Source organism: Nycticebus coucang, chromosome 6, assembly GCF_027406575.1.
Source record: "Nycticebus coucang isolate mNycCou1 chromosome 6, mNycCou1.pri, whole genome shotgun sequence".
Lineage (NCBI taxonomy): Eukaryota > Metazoa > Chordata > Mammalia > Primates > Lorisidae > Nycticebus > Nycticebus coucang.
This window is the reverse complement of record NC_069785.1, coordinates 135,716,404-135,736,400: the sequence shown is the minus strand read 5'-3', so window position 1 is coordinate 135,736,400 and position 19,997 is coordinate 135,716,404. Positions and strand designations below refer to the sequence as shown.

Here is a 19,997-nt window from a genome sequence, read left to right as displayed (position 1 = left end):
TTCCCTCCACAGATCATTTGCCAGAGGGGCACAAACATTTGCCTGCTGCCAAGCCTTTCCTACTCAGGCATGCGGCTCAGGGGGTGTTGACAAACACTGGAGGCCAAGGTGCCAGGGCCCCAGAAGCTCAGGGCCCAGCCTGGCCTGAGGACCAAGGCTGCTTACTTGGCTGGGGTCTGGATCTGGAGCATGTGGGCTCTAAGGGGTCCACAGAAAGCTCCAGAGGAAACCTGCTCCAAGGAGAGAGGCTTTAGGCGAGGATGGGGCTGGAAAGAGGGAGACTCTCCAAGACCCTGACAGAGGTGCTAACTGATTGTAATAGCTACCTGTCCGATAGCCCTTACCTCTGCCAGCCCGTTCTAAGCGCTGTATTTGTACTAATTAAATTTTAATATTAATAACGAGGAGGTAGTATGCATTGTAAACGAGAAACTGAGGCATTGTGAGGTCAGTGTAACAGAGCTTTGTAAGGGGCAGAACCAAGACAAGGGTTGTGCCAGCTGCAAGGCAAGGTTTAAGTGTGCGTTTCGTCTTTACAGCAGCCCTTTGAGAAAGCTCCTAGTGTAACACCAATATGCACACGAGGGCAGGAGGCACAGAGAGGTTGAGGAACTTATTCAAGGCTACAAGGCTCTTCAGGGCAGACCTGGAACTCAAACACAGGAAGGCCAACAGAAGTATCTGCTCAGGATGGTGGAGGTGAGGGACCAGGAGACCCAGGGGAGTAGCTCCGACCACCATGGTGCAAAGTTTGTGTCTCTCTAGCTGTGAAAGTTCCTTCCCACCCCTGTCCCATGCCAGACTCTCTGGCATGGTCTTCCTCTTTTCTTCCTTGAATGACCTCCCAGACCCCTTGCTGTCCCTTGCTGCTAGCAGCCTGATGATTCAGCCCATCCTTCAGTCTGGGGGAGACACCCTCTGGGCCCCCATCCCACAGCAGGCAGCTACCCCCAGAATGGTCACAGCAACACAGCCCAGCGGTGGAATCTGGCTGACAGGTCCCAAAGCTGCGTTTCAAGGTTCGTGGTCATACTTAGAATAAATGTCACTTGGGGCAGCTGGAGAACGGAGCTGATTGAGATTGGAGAAGCTGAACCCAGGGTGCCCTGCTGCGCGCCGGTCTGGACACTTGGCTGGTCTCCACCTCTTGTCAGCCTGCAGCTCTTTGGTCAGCCTCGGGCTCCCTTGGGCTTTCCTCCTAGACGCCGCACGGTCTGGGGGTCGCCCGCGCAGAGCTGGGGCGCAGAGACCCTCCCCCTCGCGGGCCCTCCAGCCGCCGCGGCCTCCCACGTAGCGTTTTGAGCCGGTTAGGCACTAAGGCAAGAATCGGCGTGGGGAGCAGGGAGGGCGAGCGGAGGCTCTAAATCTTCCTTCAATCTGTGAGTAGATGAAGTCTGAGAAACAAATTCAAAGCAGGCGCGCCTGCAGAGCCGTCCTGCAGAAATATTCCCCGGCATTCAAGCGCATCCAGGGGCGGCTCGAGCTGCCTTGTTTGGCTAAGGTCAGACGAGACTCGAGTTCTCCAATAAAAATAAATCTCAAATTAATTATGGCCTCAAGCAAGAGGCCAGGCACTTGAAGCTGCAGTTGTGCAGTCTGGAGTTTCGGCGCTGGCCTGCCCGCCCTCCCCGCCCGCTCTCCTCCCCCTTTGCCAGCTCGGACACCCGCGGCGGCGGCGGGCTGAACCCGAGGGGCTGCGGAGGCTGCAGGGCGGAGGCAGAAGGGTCCTCCTGAGATGCTCTGCCAGGCCTGGCATCTTCCCGGAGTTTTAAGTGACAGAGCCGCCCTGGGGTCCAGAGATTCCCCCAAGGACCTGGCTCCAATTGTCGCGTCCTCCCTACCCCAACCCAGGCTGAGACCGGCTGATCCCGGGAAGCCCTCGTCTGGAAAGTCTTGACCAGGTCAAAAGGGCTGACACTGAGCGAGCCAAGACACGTTTCTCCCCGCCGCTCCCCTCCTGGGAGAAGGAGGACTTCCGCATCTTTGAAAATATTGTCAAGTGCAAATGGTGTGAGGCCAGTCATCTCACCACGTTCCACTGAAAACGCTCCAAATCCACACATTTCTTGAATATTTGCCCCCATATGTATTCTTGCTGTCAGTGACCCAGATGAGAAATGTGTGGCAGGCTGTTTTGATGTTGGGCACTTTTTTCCTCCAGTTGGTTGGTAGTTTTGTTTTAAATGCTGGGCTGGGCTCCTTGGCTGTGAGCTTCCCCTAACTTGAAAGCCAGCCCTGGGAATGGGCACCAGTGGGACCCGTCCCACCCCCTGCTCACCAGCCTTTCTGGAAAAACAGAGCCAGGGCAGAACACTGGTGAGCCAGGAAAGGGTGTGCACTAGTGTGTAGGCCCTGGAACCTGTCCCCAAGCTAGGCGGGTACACCAGGGAGTGGGGAGGAGGAGAGGGAAGGAGAGGGTGAGGGGAGAGAAGGCTGGAAGAGGAGAGGGAAGGGGGGTGCCCCCAACACAAGACAGTTTTCATTTGTAGTGGGCCTCACCACAGGCTCTCTATCAATTTGTCTCAATGCAAACATTTGAAATATTCTCTCTGGCTGCTCGTGAAAACAATGTGAGCTGCCAGGATCAAACCATCTTTCCAGATGTCTGGTGGTAACCACATTAAACAGGGCAGACTTGTTTACTGTTGTGCTTGGTTAGGGCTTCTCCCACCCCCTTTGGGATTTAAAAAAGCAGCAACAGCAGCAGCAGAGTTGAGCATCAAACCCAGAGTTACATGAGTGAGGCAGCCTTGCCCACCAGTGTTAACAGTGCTGGTGGAGGGAACCCGATACTCCTGCAGATCTGTTCAGAGCTGGGGGTGGGAGGGCAGTTCTTCTGAGTGGAGACCCCAGTGAATGGATGGGAGCTCCCTACCAAGGGGGCTGGTAAATAAAAAAGGCAGTGGCAGCAGCATCCATCCAAGGATCTAAAAGGAACAGTGCTGCCTATGCCAGCCTCTCCACTAGCCGGTCTTCCAAATCATGAACGTGCCGTAAGTTTGGGTTTACAGGTAGAAAAAGAGAGTGCTCTTGAGTTCAACAGTAAAACAGGAGGGCAAATCCTCCTTTTAATCTAGTTCCAAATTGAATGCTTCCAATAGGGAAGGCAGCTAGTGCTAAAAGGAGTTGGGAGGCTGTGCTAGGGCTGTTGGGGTGACCACCCATCTGTGAAGTGAAGACAAGTCCTCATTTGCCAAACTAACAGGAGTTGGAAAGGAACCCGGCCATCCTGTTTGCCATAGTGATGCCTTCCGAAAAACTAGGAGCAGTGTGGTTAGGAGGGGGCAGTCAGCCGTGTGGGGTGGCCGTTAACAGCCTCTGTGATTGCCCAGCACTGGGAAGGGGGCCTCTTGGTGGTGGAGTTGGCGTCCTTTCTCGGTGAAAGAGGAGCAATGTGGCTGAAGGTGCGTGGGGTTCTGGCGAGGTTCAGGGTGGGAAGCGGTCTCCCCGCACCCTCCTGAAAGCCCTGTTGTCGTTTGAAGGTCGGTGGAGTCTGGGCTGAAAAGGAAACAATTTGGGGTTTGAAAGGATGTAATTCATTCTTCCTTTCCCGTTAACCTCTTTCCTCTCTGGAAAGCATGTGGAAACGCTGAAGGGAGGAGCGAGAGAGGGCAGTTAGGTCGGCTTCAGGCAGGAAAGGGTTAAGCCTGATTTCTTTTAATTGAACTCCAGAACTGGTGGCCCCAGGCAAAGGGGGGGACTGACCCCGCTAGCAGTAACCAGATGTGGCAGTCCCAGGGGAGCCCTGGAGCAGACCCCTGGATTGAAAAGCAGACAGGAGGGGGGAGTCAGCCGGCCCCCTTCCCACCCCCCACCCGCACACCAAGTCTCAACTGCTGGCAGGCTACACCCGCCACTCCAGGTCTGGTCACGTTCAGACCCGTGTCTGTATTCGAACCCAAAATTGGAGCTGAATTGATGAGACTAATTTCGAGAGGGGGTGGGGGAGGGTGGGAGGGAGGCGAGCAAGCTCTTGGGCTCAATTGCTCCTGAAGAAATAAAGAATTAATGTCACCTCTTCGCCGCCGTGGACACCCTTTTGAATTTTTTTCTTTTCCATTGACTTGGATCTCTCCTGGATTTTTTTCCTCTTTCCCTGGGCGGACTCTTTAATAAAAGTGAGAAAGTCCAAAGCGTGGTCTGGAGAGCTGGACAAGGTAACCTGTTTTGGAGGTCGGGGAGAAGGGAGTCAAGCCGAGAGCCGCAGATCCCCGAGGTTGCCCGAGCTGTAGCTGGCTGGCGGCTCAGCAGGGAGACGGGGAGGTCCGCGGGTGGGCTGGGCGGCGCGGTGGGCCAGGGGAGGCCAGGCCCAGGGCAAGGTGGGGAGGATGACCCAGAGCCCGGCCCGCCAGGTCTCATCCTGGGAGAAGTCTGGGTCTGCGGCGAGCGGTTCCGTGCTGCGCTCCCAGGAACTGCTGGCGGAGGAAACGTCCTGCCATAACGTCAGTTCCTTCGAGGCCAGGGTGAAATTGGAAGGACTCTGGCCTGAGAGTTGGTGCATGGGCCGTCGCGTTCTGGTAGGCGCTAGGGGTCTGACACCGATGATGGGACTGGTGGCCTGGGGTGCGGCGGGTCAGCCTCGCAGTCCGTGGGCGCCTGGAGCCAAGAGTCTAGACGCGCTGCCCGGGAGGGCGCCCTTCTCCTAACAATGCGCGCAGAGCGCAGTCCGCGCCCCCGACGGCGCGGGTCAGCCCAAAACTGCCCCGAATCCGCCTAGATGAGGGGTGAGCCGCTCCGGGAGTCCGCCGCGCCTCGGCAGCCGAGGGCCCGAGTGGAAAAATTCTGGTCGGATGCGCTTTGTGATGGTTGGTTTGCCTGGATCTGCGTCCGGATCTCCCCCGGCAGTAGGCGCCAGGATATCCCCAGCCCTAGTAAACGCTCTCGCCGTTCCCCCCCAGCCCCTAAAAGTTTGTCTCCGGCTGGAAAAAGCATTAATGAACATATCTGTGGGAAGAAACGGAAAGTGAATGAGTCAGGAGGGCCACCTTCGGCCAACAGCCCCGGGAAAAGGAAAGAAGCCAAAAGCGTTTGACTTTGGAATTTCGGGGAAGGTGATGGGGGAGGGGGCCGCAGACAGCGGGAATCAGGGCGCGGGCGCTGGGTGAGGACCCCGTCATGTCATTGTTCCCGGCGGGCTCTTATCTCCCCGAAGCAAGTATCCTGTGTGCGCGGTGCATGGATGTATTGGGCATCTCCGGGTATATTTATACAGTGCGTGATGTGAAAAGCAGGACCAGCCAAGGGAAGGAAAAGGGGGTGTTGGGGGGAGGGAAGACAGGGGAGCGCAGAGAGAGGAGAGAGAACTCGAGAGGAGAGAGAGAGAGAGAGAGATAGGACTTCCTCCCCGATTCGCAAAGTGAAGTCACTTCCCAAAATTAGCTGAAAAAAAGTTTCATCCGGTTAACTGTCTCTTTTTCTTTCCGCTACAACAACAAACGTGCTCAGGGGAGCGAGGGCAGGGCGCTCGCAGGGGGCACGCAGGCAGGGCCCAGGGCGCCAGGGAGGCCGCGCCGGGCTAATCCAGAGGGGCTGCGAGGTCAGGCTGTAACCGGGTCATGTGTGGAATATTGGGGGGCTCGGCTGCAGACTTGGCCAAATGGACGGAACTATTAAGGTAAGCGGCGGGGCAGTGGACTGGGGGCTGCGGGGGCGGTCCAGGGCTGCGAAGCGGCGGGCGGGCTCGGTGCGGGGGCTCGGGGCCCGGAAGACGTGGCCGCTGTCTCTTCCTTCCCCGCCCCGGCTTCGCGCGGTCTCCGCGGCGCTCGGGGCGGCGAGTCCCACTCGCGGCGCGGGTAGCCTGGCTCCCCACCGAGGGCGAGCTCCTCCAACCCCCTGCCCCGGAGCGGAGTCCGGCCCCCTTCCACCGCGCTGCCGGCCCGGCTGCGAGGGGGCGGCGTGAAAGCTGGGGACCCGGGGTGCGGAGCCGAGTCTGGGGCGGAGAGCTCCGGCCCCACCACTCCCACCCGGCACCCGGGGCGCCCCTGGCCGCGGTGGCGGGCACCCGCGGGGCGGCAGGCTGCCTCTGGCCACAGGCCGAACGCGGTGGGGCGGGGGGCTGCGGTGCAGCCGGCTCGGCCCCTGCGCCGCGGGCCGTGGGGCGGGTGGCCGAGTCCTCGCAGGAGCTCTGGGCTGCGGGAGCGTGTCGGGTCTGTCGGAGCCGCTCTTCCACATGGAAGCCCCTGTTTACATGTCAGCGCCGGCTGCTCTGCCTTCCCTCTCGGCGCTCCGGAGCCATCGGCTCCCCCGACTAACGGGCCCGCCTTGCTGCTTCTGGGGCAGCGACTCCTTCCCCGCCTGGGTCCGCGCAGCCTCCGGGCGCCCTGGCCATGCGCCGGCTGCCGGGGAAGGGCTCCCGGGGCTGTCTTCTCAAACGGGGTCCCTGGCCCTTCAGAGACGCTGCCCCCTGCGGTGACCGGCTCTGAGCCCGCGCCCGGGGCCCGCCTGGCCGTCCCACCCCCACCCCGGCCTCCACGCCTGGGTCCAGGTTGCAAAAAGTGCAGCCCCGAGGGACGGGCAAGGGTCTGGGGGCCGAGTCAGACTTCACAGGGGTTGGTTGCTGCCTGCGAAGGGAGTTAGAAGTGGGGCCGAGAGCAGAGAGGAGGGACACCCCCTTGTGAGTCTGGCCTTAGAGGACCGAGGGGAATGAATGGGAGCAGGAGGCAGCGGCAGAGCAGGAGCTCGTCTGGAAAAACCATTAGCCCGGTGAGGTGGGGACTGGCAGAGCCCGCCATTCCCCAGAACCCAGAAAAATCAGCTCTCCGCGCGGTGCTGAATGAGAGGAAGCCAAGATGTTACGCTGTGGGGCTTACAGAAGTCAAGAGATTTTTATCTTCTGGGTGCGGTCATAGTTTTTATTTTTTAAGCCTCTTTTTTTTTTCTGAAAGGTTGAAATATGCTGACTTAGGTAAAAACTACCAACTGAAGGAACTTGAAAATCTGGAGATGAGATGACTGATAGCGAAGTGTTCAAGGGAGGCTCTGGGAACCAAGCAGTGGGAGGAGTGGGTGCCAGGATTCCTGCTGAGACCCAGGAGTGGGGATCATCGTTGGGCCAGTTTAATGCCTGCTTCTCGGCTTCCTGTTGGTGTGTGTGTGTGTGTGCAAGTGTCTCTGTTGCCCTGGGTTTAGTAGTGAGATGCTGCATTCTAGAAAACTCTTCCTCCCATCAGGACCCTTGCCACTTACCCCAAAGACCCTCTCTCATCTGAGAGGGTCAAATAGCTCCAGGGTCTTGATGTGGATACCCTAAGGAGAAGTGAAGAAATATCTCCAGACTGCTGAGATCTCTAAGCACAGGCCTGAGCAGGGGAGGAAGCTGTGGGCTGTGTACCCAGGATGTGCTAACCTCTTTAATACACATACAGATTGGCGTGGCAGGCACCAAGAACAGGCTTGGACCTAGCCTTTCAGGCCAAGGATATGGTGATGGTTCTGTCTTTTCAATGGGTGGTAGGACACTGGGAACCCCTCAAAACTCTCCATGGGAGCACCATAATTGTCACCCAGGTTACCTGGCTAGGCTGAGTCACCCACAGAGCGGTGGTTTTTGAAGCCGTCCTTGATGTCCAATATTTGAGAGGATTGAGTCTTTAGTGCATTTCAGTGTATAATCTGGGATTTAAACTGTGTGAAAGCCACACAGTTTTCTGTTCACATGTGAACTCTATATCTGGGGACTCCCCTCCCACAAGGGTGCAGACCCTGAACTTGGGGGGGACACTGGACCAAGTTAGAGGCCACTGTCTTAATGCACAGTCCATTAAGCCTGGTTGAGCTTCAAATTCTTCCTAAAAATGAAATAGGAGGACTGAGTTACCTCTACAATACCTTTCTGATCTTTTCTGTGCCTGAAAATTATGCTCCTATGCTTTTGCTTTTACAAGAACTCCTCTTACCTGTGTGTGCGCTGAATCCATTCCTGTGCTGATAGGAGTCTGAGATGCTATAGATGGTGGGCACAGATCCAGAATGTGCATTCCTGGTTTGAATGGCCTTTAAAAATCAGCTTTGAATGATTCTGAGATGTGATTTCATGCACCTGCACATCTCTTCCTCAGTCTGGACTTCAAAATAACCTTTGGGCCTCAGTGCTGAGGAGGTTTGGGGTCTAGGAAGCCAGGGAGGTCTGGGCTTCTTCCCAGAAGTCCTTTATTTTGTGCATAATGTACACTCCAGGTGACAATAAAATGCCAATCGTATTGTCCTTTGTAATAATGAGTCCTGGTTACTTTCTCTTCCTTTTCCCAAGATCATCACTAGGGAAAGAGCATCACCCTGGCAGCACCACAGTTTACGAGAGCCATACTGCTTTTCTTTTGCCACTGACGAGTTAACCTGCAATGTTAAGCAACACCCTACCCCACCTCTGCTTCCCACAGTGATAGTATCAGTGTTGAAAAGCACATCATATTGGTCGCCGCTTTAAGAAATGACCTGGTTTCAAAAACTGCATCTAAGTTCTAGGCAGACTTTGTTTGAAATCAATCGATTTCATCTATGGAAGCTTGGCGCAAAGCACAGGGTGCCGTGACAGACCGGGGGAGGATGAGAGGCGACACAGACACGGTGCGTGAAACTGGGAAATATGGAAACAAACAGCAGACTCCGGGTCAGAAAACCCAGATTCATTCTAGGCTCTGCTTCTTAGCTGCTGTGTGCCTGATAGCAAGGTGCTCCACTTCCTCATCTGTAACAAGAGGGCAAAGCACCCCTTCGCCCTATGGGCCCAGTAGGGATTAAGTAAAGTCTGATATCTTAGCTGGATGCATCTTAGTTGAAGTTCCCTGTTGGGGACTGGCGTGCTGGGAAGGATTGGTCTGAAAATTAGATCATAGGTCTTATTTAGCGTAATGTATATTTCATTAATTCGACAACTATTTACGACGTGTCTATTATGTTTTAAGTATCCAGAATAAAACTTCCCAGGAATGTATACTCTAGTGAAGGCACCAGATACACAAAGAAAAATAATCTCTGTCTGTTGTGATCTATCCTCTGAAGAACAATAAAGCAGGTTGGGGTAGAGACAGGGCCACACCAGCCAGACAGACTGAGCAGAGATATTGTCACTCACCATCTTCTACCTCATCAGGGTGTAGCACCTCGAAACCCATTCATGATAGGAGAGCAAAACTGGAAAGAAAGTTTGGAGTTACCACCAGGCTCTGCAAACCCTGGGGGACAGGTCACTGGAGGCAGGGCAGGGAAACTTCAGGATGAGGTTTGGGGGAGAAGCAGCTGAGTGAGGAACCTTTGAGACCAGAGACTTGAATTGTGCCCCCAGGAAGAGGGGCACAAGTAACCACCTTGTAACCTTCAGGGTACCTGGATTCACAGAACTCTAGGCAAGGTAGATTTTGTCATTCACTTTTTCTGTCCCTGTGATCATGCAGAATTGCTCCCCTCGGGTAATTACCAAAATGAATAATCCTGTTTTGTGTGTGAATAATTTGTACCAAAAAGCTTCCTTTCACTTACACTGCTATTTAAATTTAAGTTTATAGGTTGTCAACTTCAGAACTTTAAAGAATATGTAGCTTGACATTCTTATTCTGCGGGTGGGGAGAATGAGGCCAAGGGCATTAAGTGAATTGTGCAGGATCCCACGATTCATTACTGACAGAGTCAGGGTGAAAGGTCAGGGCTCCGAACCCTTAGGTTGGTGTTCTTTCCATTACACTATGAAAATGGCATTTGCTTTTGTTTCATGACTGTGAATTATAGAATCCTGGAGGGAGGAGAGACACAAAAAATCTTTAAAAGAAAAATCATAAAGCATCTGGCACTTTGAACCAAAGACACTTCTGTTATTTAATGAAAAATGTATCACTGCCACCCTGAATTATTTCCATACTTAAAGACAAAACAAATTCTAATTTTTAGATAGAATTTTTAGACAGCTCTTTTCCAAAGTAAATCCTTCTTTTCCTGTAGACAAAGTCTCCATTACCAGGAGACATCCAGAAATATAATATTTTACTTAATAACCCAACCTCTCTTCAGGCTAGGGGCAGGTGGGCTGAATTTCTATTGCAACTCTTTGCATGATTGAATATTTCACTATTTAAACACAACATATTCAGACATACTAGAATGTATCATTTGGATCCATCTCCCAGACTGTGAATAACAACGGCATTAAATAAGATGTAGGATTTCAATATCACCTTCAAATGTCAACCAGTTAACTTGACATTTGTTTTAAAAAGTAGTTGATTTAAACCAACCCTCTTTTTCCAGATAATGTAGCATTAGTCTAATGGCTAATACTAAGTTGCCCCCAGTTAAAAAAAAGAATGGGAAAAAATTTTTTATATTGATTAACAAAAATGTGTTGGTCTGTACTTAAACCAGTCTAAGTGTATGTTCTGTTTTTTGTTTTATAACAAGCTGAGTAGGCTAAGAGACACTGTTCATTATGTACACATACAAACACACACACAATGTCACAAAACCTGCAACCGGCCTTTTTTAGTAACCTCAGAGCTGGGCAGGTGTCTTTTCCTCTACAGAAGGCTACGCCCTGTTTCGTTTTCTGTTGCTGTAATGATTGACCCTACTCACGTGTTCGTTCGATGGTGTCGCCAAGTGATGCCATTCTTTGAATATTACAATTGTGCTACTGACCTGATACACCCACTAGCAGGAGTTTGTGCACTGAGATGTTTCCCCAGAGGCAACGTATGGGGTCGAGGACCCCCACACTGCCTCCCTTTGGGCCAGTATCTTGGAAGTTCGACAAATCAGGCAATCTACGAAATAACCCCTTTCCATACAAAGCTTCCCGGCCTTATGGGGGTTTGTAACCTCAGCCTCATGGGCTGGTGGACTGATCAATCACATGAATGCAATTGCCTGACTGCTATTTAGAGACTGAACTAGGTAACTAAGTTCTGTAAAGAAAGAACACCACGGCAAAGGGGCTGCTGACCAGGAGCCCTCCCCAGAAGATAAGCTCTGTGTCTATGTGTGTGTGTGTGTGTGCCCAGGACATGTTCTGGTGGCCCTAAAAGGGCTTCAAGCACAGCTTGAACTGGACAGACAGAAAAAGACCTAACGATAATTATTATATTATATAATAATAATTATGTGGGTACTTCTTTACTGTTTGAAAATCACTTTCACATACATCCTGGCATCTCTTCCTCACGATAACCCTCTGGAAGGGAATATCATCGCATCTCTATTTTATAGGGAAGATATTCAAATTCAGAGACTAAGGCAAGTTGTTAAGATTACAGGTAACAAGTGACAGAGCTGGGTTTCCAGTCCGGTGTTTCTGATTCCATAATTCTTGCTTTTTCTACATATAACAGCCACATCATCCTTTGGCATAGGTGGACGTAGACCTTGGCCTTGAACGCTGTAGGCCTTGCATAGGAAAACATGGTCAAGAGCTTTCTAGGAAAGTGGAATGCTTTGGGGAGGGTGCATGTGAAAGAGAGGTGGGAGTGGAAAGACGAGGAGGAACGAGATTATGAAGGACCTTAAATACTGTCGCAGAGAACTTGGATCTTGCAATACAAGTAGAAAGGAGGAATCAGAAAGTCATAAACAGAGGGATGAGCTGCATAGCTATAGCTATACAGATCTCTTAGGGACGAGATCCTCCCTGTTCTTGCTGTATCCTTAGGAAAGTGAGGGATTCCACCGCTTATCAGAAGTCACTCAAGAAGCAGCAGCAGTCAGGATTAGTCTGCCTACCCAGTGATGAGTTCAGACAGTAAGAAGTGCTGTTGGCTGTCTTCAAAAACATCTGCTTATTAAATATGATATTAAGAGAAGAAGAAGAAACTGAATTTTGCCAGATGTCATAAAAATGTGATTATGCTTTTTGCCTCTTTAAACATTTCTTCTGTCCTAGGGCTCTGGAGACTCCACCGGGAGCTGTCTTTTCAATTGGGCCATCTATCCTGGGCTACAATTTTAGTTCCTTTTGAGAATGAGTCAGCAAATAGCAATTGAGAAGAGACCAAAGGAAAGGTTGTTTCCCTGGAACTCAAATCAAATTTCTATGCGAATTCGGACAGATCTGATGTTCTTTCACGCATTGGTTGGGCCTTGCCCCAGTTAGAAACCCTGACATTTCATCCAGCCAAAGCAAAGACTCAGATTTACCAGCTTCATTCCCAAGTAGGCTCAGAGATTGAGTCTTCGGATGCGTTTTCAGTTAATGCAGAGCGCCAATGTATCAGCTTCAAAATGGTTCCTACCTACGAAAATGAACCAAACTCTGAAATATTTAAGGTATTTGCCACCTTGAGGGAATAGTGTGTCTGCCATGTAGTTTATGATCAAAATCCCAGTAATTTATTCACACCACCTCAAAGAGAATGAGTTTGTGAAAACTGAAATGCTTTCCCAAAAGCAAGACCTGTTTACCCAGCCAGTGCTATGTGTCCAACGTAATGAAAGACCTTAATGTCACATCTCAGTACACACATGCAAGAGGCCAGAATTACAGGTGCCATGGGAGCTTTAACCTTGAATTTCTAGACGTGTGGGTTTCCCATGTCTACCGGAATCTAACATGCCAGTGGGAGAGTTACTGGGTCTGAATATATAGGTATTCATTGATTTTGTGTGGGAAAGAGTCTCAGAGTGAATAATTCTGCAGCACCACTCAAGTAGCAGAAGCATAACAACAAACAGATTAATATTATAAAAACTACTCAGTTTGGAGTTGTCATTAAGTTAATGCTATTACAGTCTATACAAAAGTATGTATTTAGATTGAAATTCTCATGTCTGCAGAGTCATTTGTTTTTAGACATCTATCATTTAATTCATACTTATTTATTTATTTATTCACCCAAAAGGTGAATAAATTGCCAGGCACTGTGTTCGACAGAGTATCACATAAATGAATAAGACCAAGATGTCTATACTGTTTCTTCCAGATCTCTAGAGGGTAAAGGCTTCTCTGCTTTCTGAATCTAAGCTCTGGCTATCAGAGATTCCAAAATAAACTATACACGGGGGTGGGGGGGGGATCTTTATCTATGATGTGACTATCGTACGAACATTTAGACACATTTCCCCAAAGCTGATATCTGGTTTATAGTAACCACTGCCCTTTCATTCTAGTCCTCTGTAAGGACCTTCCTGGAAAAGACAGAGCTTCCACTGGAACACTCCCTCTGATTTCCCCTCACTCAGCGTCAGTTTCTCTACATATTAACAGGAAAACAAAATTACCATGAGTGAAATGAAAAGATAAATGAGAAACTGAGAAAGAATATTTCTCATACACAAGACAAGGTAATAAGTAAATTTCTCATTAACAAAGACTACTTATAAACAAGAAAAAGGCCACTTAACAGACAAATGGGCAAAAATGCTATGAACAGACAATGTTAGAGAAAAATACAAATGGGCAATAAACATGTGAAAAGAATCTCTAGCACAGGCATAATTTCATTCAAAAGAAAATAACAAAATTCCAACATCTATGACCTGAGAGGGCAGCAGAGATTGAAACAGATTAATAAACCCTGGAGCTAGAAAAAGTAAAGGAAAACATCACTGTTTTATTCTCCTGTTAGGAATATACCTTGGTATAATCTTTCCAGAGGGAAACAGCTATTTGAGAAGTTAAATATTTATACAAATCTGGTAATTCCAATTCTATAGATCTACATGTAGATACCTATACATCTGTACAAGTTGTTTATTGTAGCATGGTTTATAATAGAAAAATTGGAATTAGACGAATTAATCAGGGAAGATTCATGTAAGAAAGTCCATGTAACTACTACTGAACACAACCAAGTGTCGTATACACTAATTTAAAAGGTTCTCCAATGTATAAAATCACACGGACAAAAGCAAGTTCCAAAATGGATAGTCCATTTAGGTAAAAAAAAAAAAAAAAAATTAAACGCACCCAGGTAAGATTATTTGTGTATAATTTCTAGAAGAATACAGAAGATACTATTAATAGTGGCTGCCTCTGGGCATGGAGAAAGTAGACTTTTACTTTTCATACAGTAAATTTATATAGTATTTTATTTTTAATCATTAACATCTTTTATAATTTAATGAACTGATTTAAAAAATAGAGACTCTTCGGAAGAGACTTGTAGAAAAGGGGATGGGCTGTATGACCAGATAAGCACAGGGAGAAATAGTCTAGCCTGGGATCTGAAGACCTGAGTTTATGTCCCATTCTGCCCCCAAATGGGCAAGTCACTTCATTTCTTCATTATTTATCTTAAAGGTTTTCTCATCTATAAAATGAAAAGATGATTTTAAAACTTCCTTTCTGCTCTCTCGTGCCTATGACTCTGATCCTGGACAGGGTTTATGAACATTTATTTTGGAGTGAGGAAGGCTGAACCTCTCGTAGATGTTCCATGGGGACCCGTGTGAAACTTCTCCTGCAATCCCAGGGCAAATTTCCTACTGCAAAAGTGATCCTCAAGGCCCGTACAAGGCCGTGGCTCTCAGCAAGTGCAGGTGACTCTCTCTGAGAGCTGGTCATTCTTATTGCTGAGTGACACAGGAGCTGTGCTAATCCATTTTTGTTAATGCAAACTAAGAATAAGGCCTGACTCCACTCTATGTTCTTAGATTCTTTTTCAGAATTTGGTTTCTTTTAAAACCCAAAACACACTTGGCCTCGACTGTCTTTCCTCTGGACTTAAAAAAAAAAAAAAATCCCGTAATTAATTGAAAGGAAATTGAATTTATCTGGTTTCGATTCATTTACACTTAGCTCTTACAAAGACAACAATCTGATGTCCAAGAAGAATTTTCAGCCTCTTAATGAGTTTTCTGAAAGGTTTTTTTCCCCCTTCTTCTCAAAACAGGAAGTAGAGCTGTGCTGTGGGCAAACAAGTAACCCCCGGGGCCCCAGTTCAGCCTGAAGCTGTATCACCCACCATGTGGCATGGCCCCCGTGGCCCCAGCCAAGGCCTGGCTGTCTCTAAACTCACCTGAGAGCAGGAGGCACAATCACCCTTTAACTAAGAGGGCATAAAAGAAGAAAAAGCAATCACAGTTAGGAGAAGGGAAAGAGGTCTCTTGTCCACCTCCAGGTGTCTCTGGCTCTTTTAACCTTTAAGATATACACTTGATCTTTGAGACAACCCTAGCATGGATGTAATATTTCTGTTTTGGAGAGGATAGATCACTTACCTGAGGTCATACAGGCAGAAAATAGACAAGCAATGATTTGAATCCAGTCCTGTCCACCTGCAAGGGTTTTGTTTAGGGTTCCAAACCCCTCTATTGGGGACCACATAGGTTTTGTTATTGTTTTGTCCTTTATTTATTTATTTGTTTATCTTGAGACAGGGTCTCCTGTCACTCTGGCTAGAGTGCAGTGGCATCATCATAACTACGTGGCCTCACTATCTACTCTTACTGAAAGACCTTTAGGCCTGACCCAGGGTAATAAGGCTGTGTGATTAGTAAAGCTATTTGACTCTCTGTCATACCTCACAGGGATCTCAAACTCCTGGGTTCATGCAATCCTCCTGGCTAAGCTTCCAAAGTAGCTGGGACTACAGGCACATGCCACCACACCCAGCTAATTTTTCTAATTTGTAGAGATGGTGTCTTGCTCTTGCTCAGGCTGATCGCAAACTGCTGGCCTCAAGCAATCCTCCCACCTTGGCCTCCCAAAGTGTTAGGATTACACGCATGGACCCCTGGGCCTGGCCATGTTTTGTCCCTTAGTCTAAGTGACCCAGCCACAGTATGCACTGGGCAAATTCAGTAAATTGGTCAATTCTGCACCACCCTTTACTCAAGAAGGCCTAAGCCCTGCATTTCTCAGGTGCAAGAGCCTGCTTGCCTTTGGTACCAGATGCGCTGGCCTGAAACCTACAGGCTCCGTGTTACCATAAAGAGCCAGTGAGGCGAAATTTTAAGTTTTTGCAGAATAGGGTGACCTGACAAGGCTTCCTCTTCTACCCTTACAACTTCTATTTTCTTTTGCTCTAACTCTTGCTCTTTTTTACTCTTTTTCACTCATATACGCATACCCCTACACACGATTTTAAAACATAACAGATTCGGGAGGTTATAAAAAACACAAAGAAGGGAATGTTTTGCAAGGTTAAAAGGAAATCATCAAGAATGGCTGACTTCAGGCTCCAGTTTCTCTTGAATAGGCTTTCTTGTTATTTCAAGGCTGATTGACTTATAACTGCTTATCCAAAGCTACCTCACACCAGTTCCTTTTATCAGACCAAGTGAGACTTCCTGTGGACTGGCCCAGCTTCCTCATATATTTCCTTTTTCCTTTGGCAGAACAAAGAAAACCAGCGCTCCAAGGATCTTTGGGAGCAAACACAATTTAGCACTGAAGAACCTATTATTTTAAAATTTTCATTCTCAATGCAGAGGGCCAAGTGTCCGCCTTTGCGTTTTTTCACAGCCTTCTCTGCAACTGTCATGATGAGCCCCATGTGCAATTATCGGGGGTCAATGAGCCAGTAAAGTTGTTGTAGCTGTGGTTTGATTTTATTCAAGGAAGGAAAATGAACTCATTCTCCCTGATGGTACATGAACACTCCTACCCCATAGGTGCTTGTACTTCAAAAAGTTATAAGTAATGTTTCTCTCCATTGGATTCAACCTTTTGTTACCTTAATTCAACATAACAGGTCTGCAAAGAAACCTTAGTGTATAAAGGTTTCAGCCTGTGTTTGGTGTTCTAACCATAGCATCTTGCAGATAGGGAAAGAAGCTTCAAAGTGATACAAAGAATCATCAAAGTCAGTTGAAGGAGAAATTCCAGAAATTGGGTTGAGGTTGTTGCTTTCCTCAGTTGGCCCCAAGGTCTGTTCTTACTGAAAGACCTGCCGGTGTGAAACAGGGTAATAGAGGTGCACTGTTCATAGACCTGCTTTCCCATCTTTTGTATCTCGAAAGCATCTATCACACCTTGCCTACTTATGGTCCCGCTCCACTCCACTCCACACCACTCTTACAAAGTAAGAGACCATTGCTCAGAAGAGATCACTGGGGCTTCAGGACACAGCGTGTCCAAAGATAAGACCTGGGCCAGAGATACTGGGCTCAGAACTCACACATTCACGCACCCAAACCCCACATTCCATAGGAAGGGTGTTGTCTAGAGCCAAGACATGGAGGACTCATGTTTTCTTTGGTTCCTGGTCCTATCCCCTGACCATTATAATACTCCTGGGGGACTGCAAAGGGCACTAGGCAATGGTGTAGCCACCCAAATGTTACTCAAGTACACCTTTCTCTTTATACGCATCACGGATTTGGAAAGGGAAAAAGAAATGAAAATGAACTGTACCCCTCTCCCATCCCCCTGCAACAGGTATCACTGCAGAGGGCTCATTCATCACAGTTAATTCATGCTGACTTCTAACCCGGTCCACGGTGTCATCTAGAGGTGTCATCCCCTCTAGATGACAGAGCAGCTCTGTAGCATGAGGGGAGTGTGTGAGGGTGGGCCTGGGTGGGGGTGGTGTGCTCAGCCTCACATCACCTGCATGGACAAGGCCCAGGGGAACGGTTAGGCCTGGTGACTGTGCCCATATGGAGGAGCCTGGGAGCTTTCTTTTGAGGCCTATACCCAGACTACTGAATGGTCAGTGATCCCAGAGCAAAGATCATGCATTTTGTGGGGAGCAGTGCAACTCCTGGCCCTGATACGCTGTCTGTAGAGAGCCCTCTTTACAATGTCACATTAGTCCAAAGGGCACAAGCAGTCTTGCTCAAATCAGGTCTTCGGTGTAACATAGGACTTCTGTAGAGGTCAGAAACTCGTGAGACACCTGTACTTTCTGTACTTTTCTAGAAAGGGGAGGGAGAAAGAGCAGACAGATTTGCTAAAAATGTCATTTCAGGAAATCGCCGGGTGAAGAGGTAAAATTCCCCAGAGTGCCTTAGGGAAGGCATCCAGCCATGGGGGTTTGCTGCCCTGGCTTCTAAGCTCCTGGAGGCCTGTGGATCACTCTGTACTTATGGGATCTGTAGTATGGGGAAGGAATCACCATGGCCACCTCCCTGCCCTGCCAGTTTGCCCCAGGTTTTGTAGACAAGCTGTGATCAGGGGCTGGTATGGAGCACATCAGAATTGTTTCTTCCCATCAGTCTAGAATGGGTATGACCCAGACTCCTCTTTAAAATCTTAAAACCCTATGTGTATTTCAAGGGAAATTTCACATGCCTGTTTCTGATTCACTTCCAATTAAAGGCTCAAAATACTGGTGTTGTAAGAGCTCTTTGATGGTTCAGATTCTCTTTGATTCATCTTTCCTTCATCATAAATGGCCACAGAAGTTTAACAATTGTTGCTCAGACATTTGCATGCTTAATCGTTAAAAATGACTGGAAACAGGAAAGGATATTTTAGTAGTGAGTGTGCATACAAGAGACAAATGCCTCAATAGAGGTGAACTTCCAGGGAATACAGAGAATGTCCCTGAAAGTGGGTGCCTTGCTTTGCCCATCACCAGGGGTGGGTGGCTCAGACCTCTGGCAGGGGTAGGGGAATGTTCCGTGAAATGCAACAGTCCCTCTTGCTGTGTTAGTTGACATCAATAAGCAGTTTTGAATGGTCAGTTTTATCAGAGATGGAACAGGTGTATCAGGAGATATTAAGACCGCTTTTAACTCCCTTGTGATCAGAGGGTACCGGTTGTCTGCAATTACAACACGATTCATTCTACCCTTCACTCTCATTGTCCTGGACAATCTTTGATGGTGACCCTGTCTGGGAACACCTCTGAGGCCTTGAGAGCCTTTCCATCTTCTGATGTCAGTCCCTCTAACTTGCTAAAGCACACACTGGTTTGGGTAATTGGAGTTCTGCGCCTGTTTGACTTAGGTTGACTGGGCAACATTGGCCACGTTACTCTCTCTCTCTCTTAACCACAGCAGCTCCGTCTTCCCAAAAGGATTCAGACTAGGATGGTACTATCCTGGGGCAGGTTTGGTAGAAACCTGGAGTTGCTCTGAGTTTCTTGAAGGAAAGATTTAATTACTCGCTACAAACTACCTACTGGGTGGCTTATGATGGGATTGCTCTCAATGCCAATTACAAACCCATGCAACATTTCAGATTCTGGGCCTTGCTTGGAATTTTTTCTAAAGAGAGAACCCCCACACCTTGCACTTTTCTTCGTAAGGGGCTGGTTGGCAATATTCATTCACCTAAAGTTATAAAATGTATCTTGTGTGCACTCATTATTACGTGGGAATGCCCATGTGTTATGAAGTGATTCTTGCATAAGGAAGGTGACACAAAATCTTAGTAAGGCTGGCAGTGAGTTTCTGGAGTGTTTGCTAGATGATCACGGCTGTGGCAGAATAATTCTGTGAAAGCCACGTGCCAACTAAAATTTGAAAATCTAAATTCAATCCCACTGATCTGCTGTGTGATCTTAGGCCAGATATTAACTTCTCTTCTCTCCTTTCCTCAATGGAAAGTAAGAATAGCAATGATAGTAACAATAACATTAAGTTTTCTGTCTACCTTACTAATTATAAGGATCCAAAGAATGATGGGAGTAGATGTATTTGTAATTGCAAAGTGCTGTACAGACGCTAGTCATTATTATCTTAGTTATCATTCTCATTCAGGTCAGTACTTTAACTTGATAGATAATAAAGGTTGCTTAACTTGCATCCATGGGGTTGTTTTTTTGTGGCCTTCATGATTCTAAAGACTTGTTTGCATTTGGTTAAATTTGTTAGCGAGCTGCTTCCTCATATCTCTTTGCCCACATAGACACCATCCTCTAGAAATTCACCAGTACAGATCAAACATCCATATTCCTCCCTTCCCTCCTTCATATCCGGCTATTGTTCTGGTGGAGAAACTCCCATCTCAATCAATGGGGGGTTTTACGTAAAAACCGATGGCAGGATATGAGTGTGGCTTCAGGAATTCCAGGCTTGTGCTGCTGATAAAGGGAGTTGTGTCAAGCACAAAACAGAGAGAAACTAATTATCCCATCCAACCTATGTGGCGACACCCCTATGGATAGTTTTAAAACTCCCATCAGGCT

General features: G+C 48.3%; 1 protein-coding gene across 1 annotated transcript in view; it reads left to right on the top strand.

Annotated features, from left to right (window-relative positions):
- The first annotated feature begins 5,285 nt into the window (after nucleotides 1–5,285).
- The window catches only part of FLI1 (Fli-1 proto-oncogene, ETS transcription factor), a 115,087-nt gene continuing 100,375 nt past the window's right edge, over nucleotides 5,286–19,997 (top strand). The window contains exon 1 of the mRNA XM_053594550.1: nucleotides 5,286–5,614. Coding sequence (XP_053450525.1) covers nucleotides 5,597–5,614 — 18 coding nt within the window. The 5' untranslated portion in view covers nucleotides 5,286–5,596. The remainder of the gene's footprint in view (nucleotides 5,615–19,997) is intronic.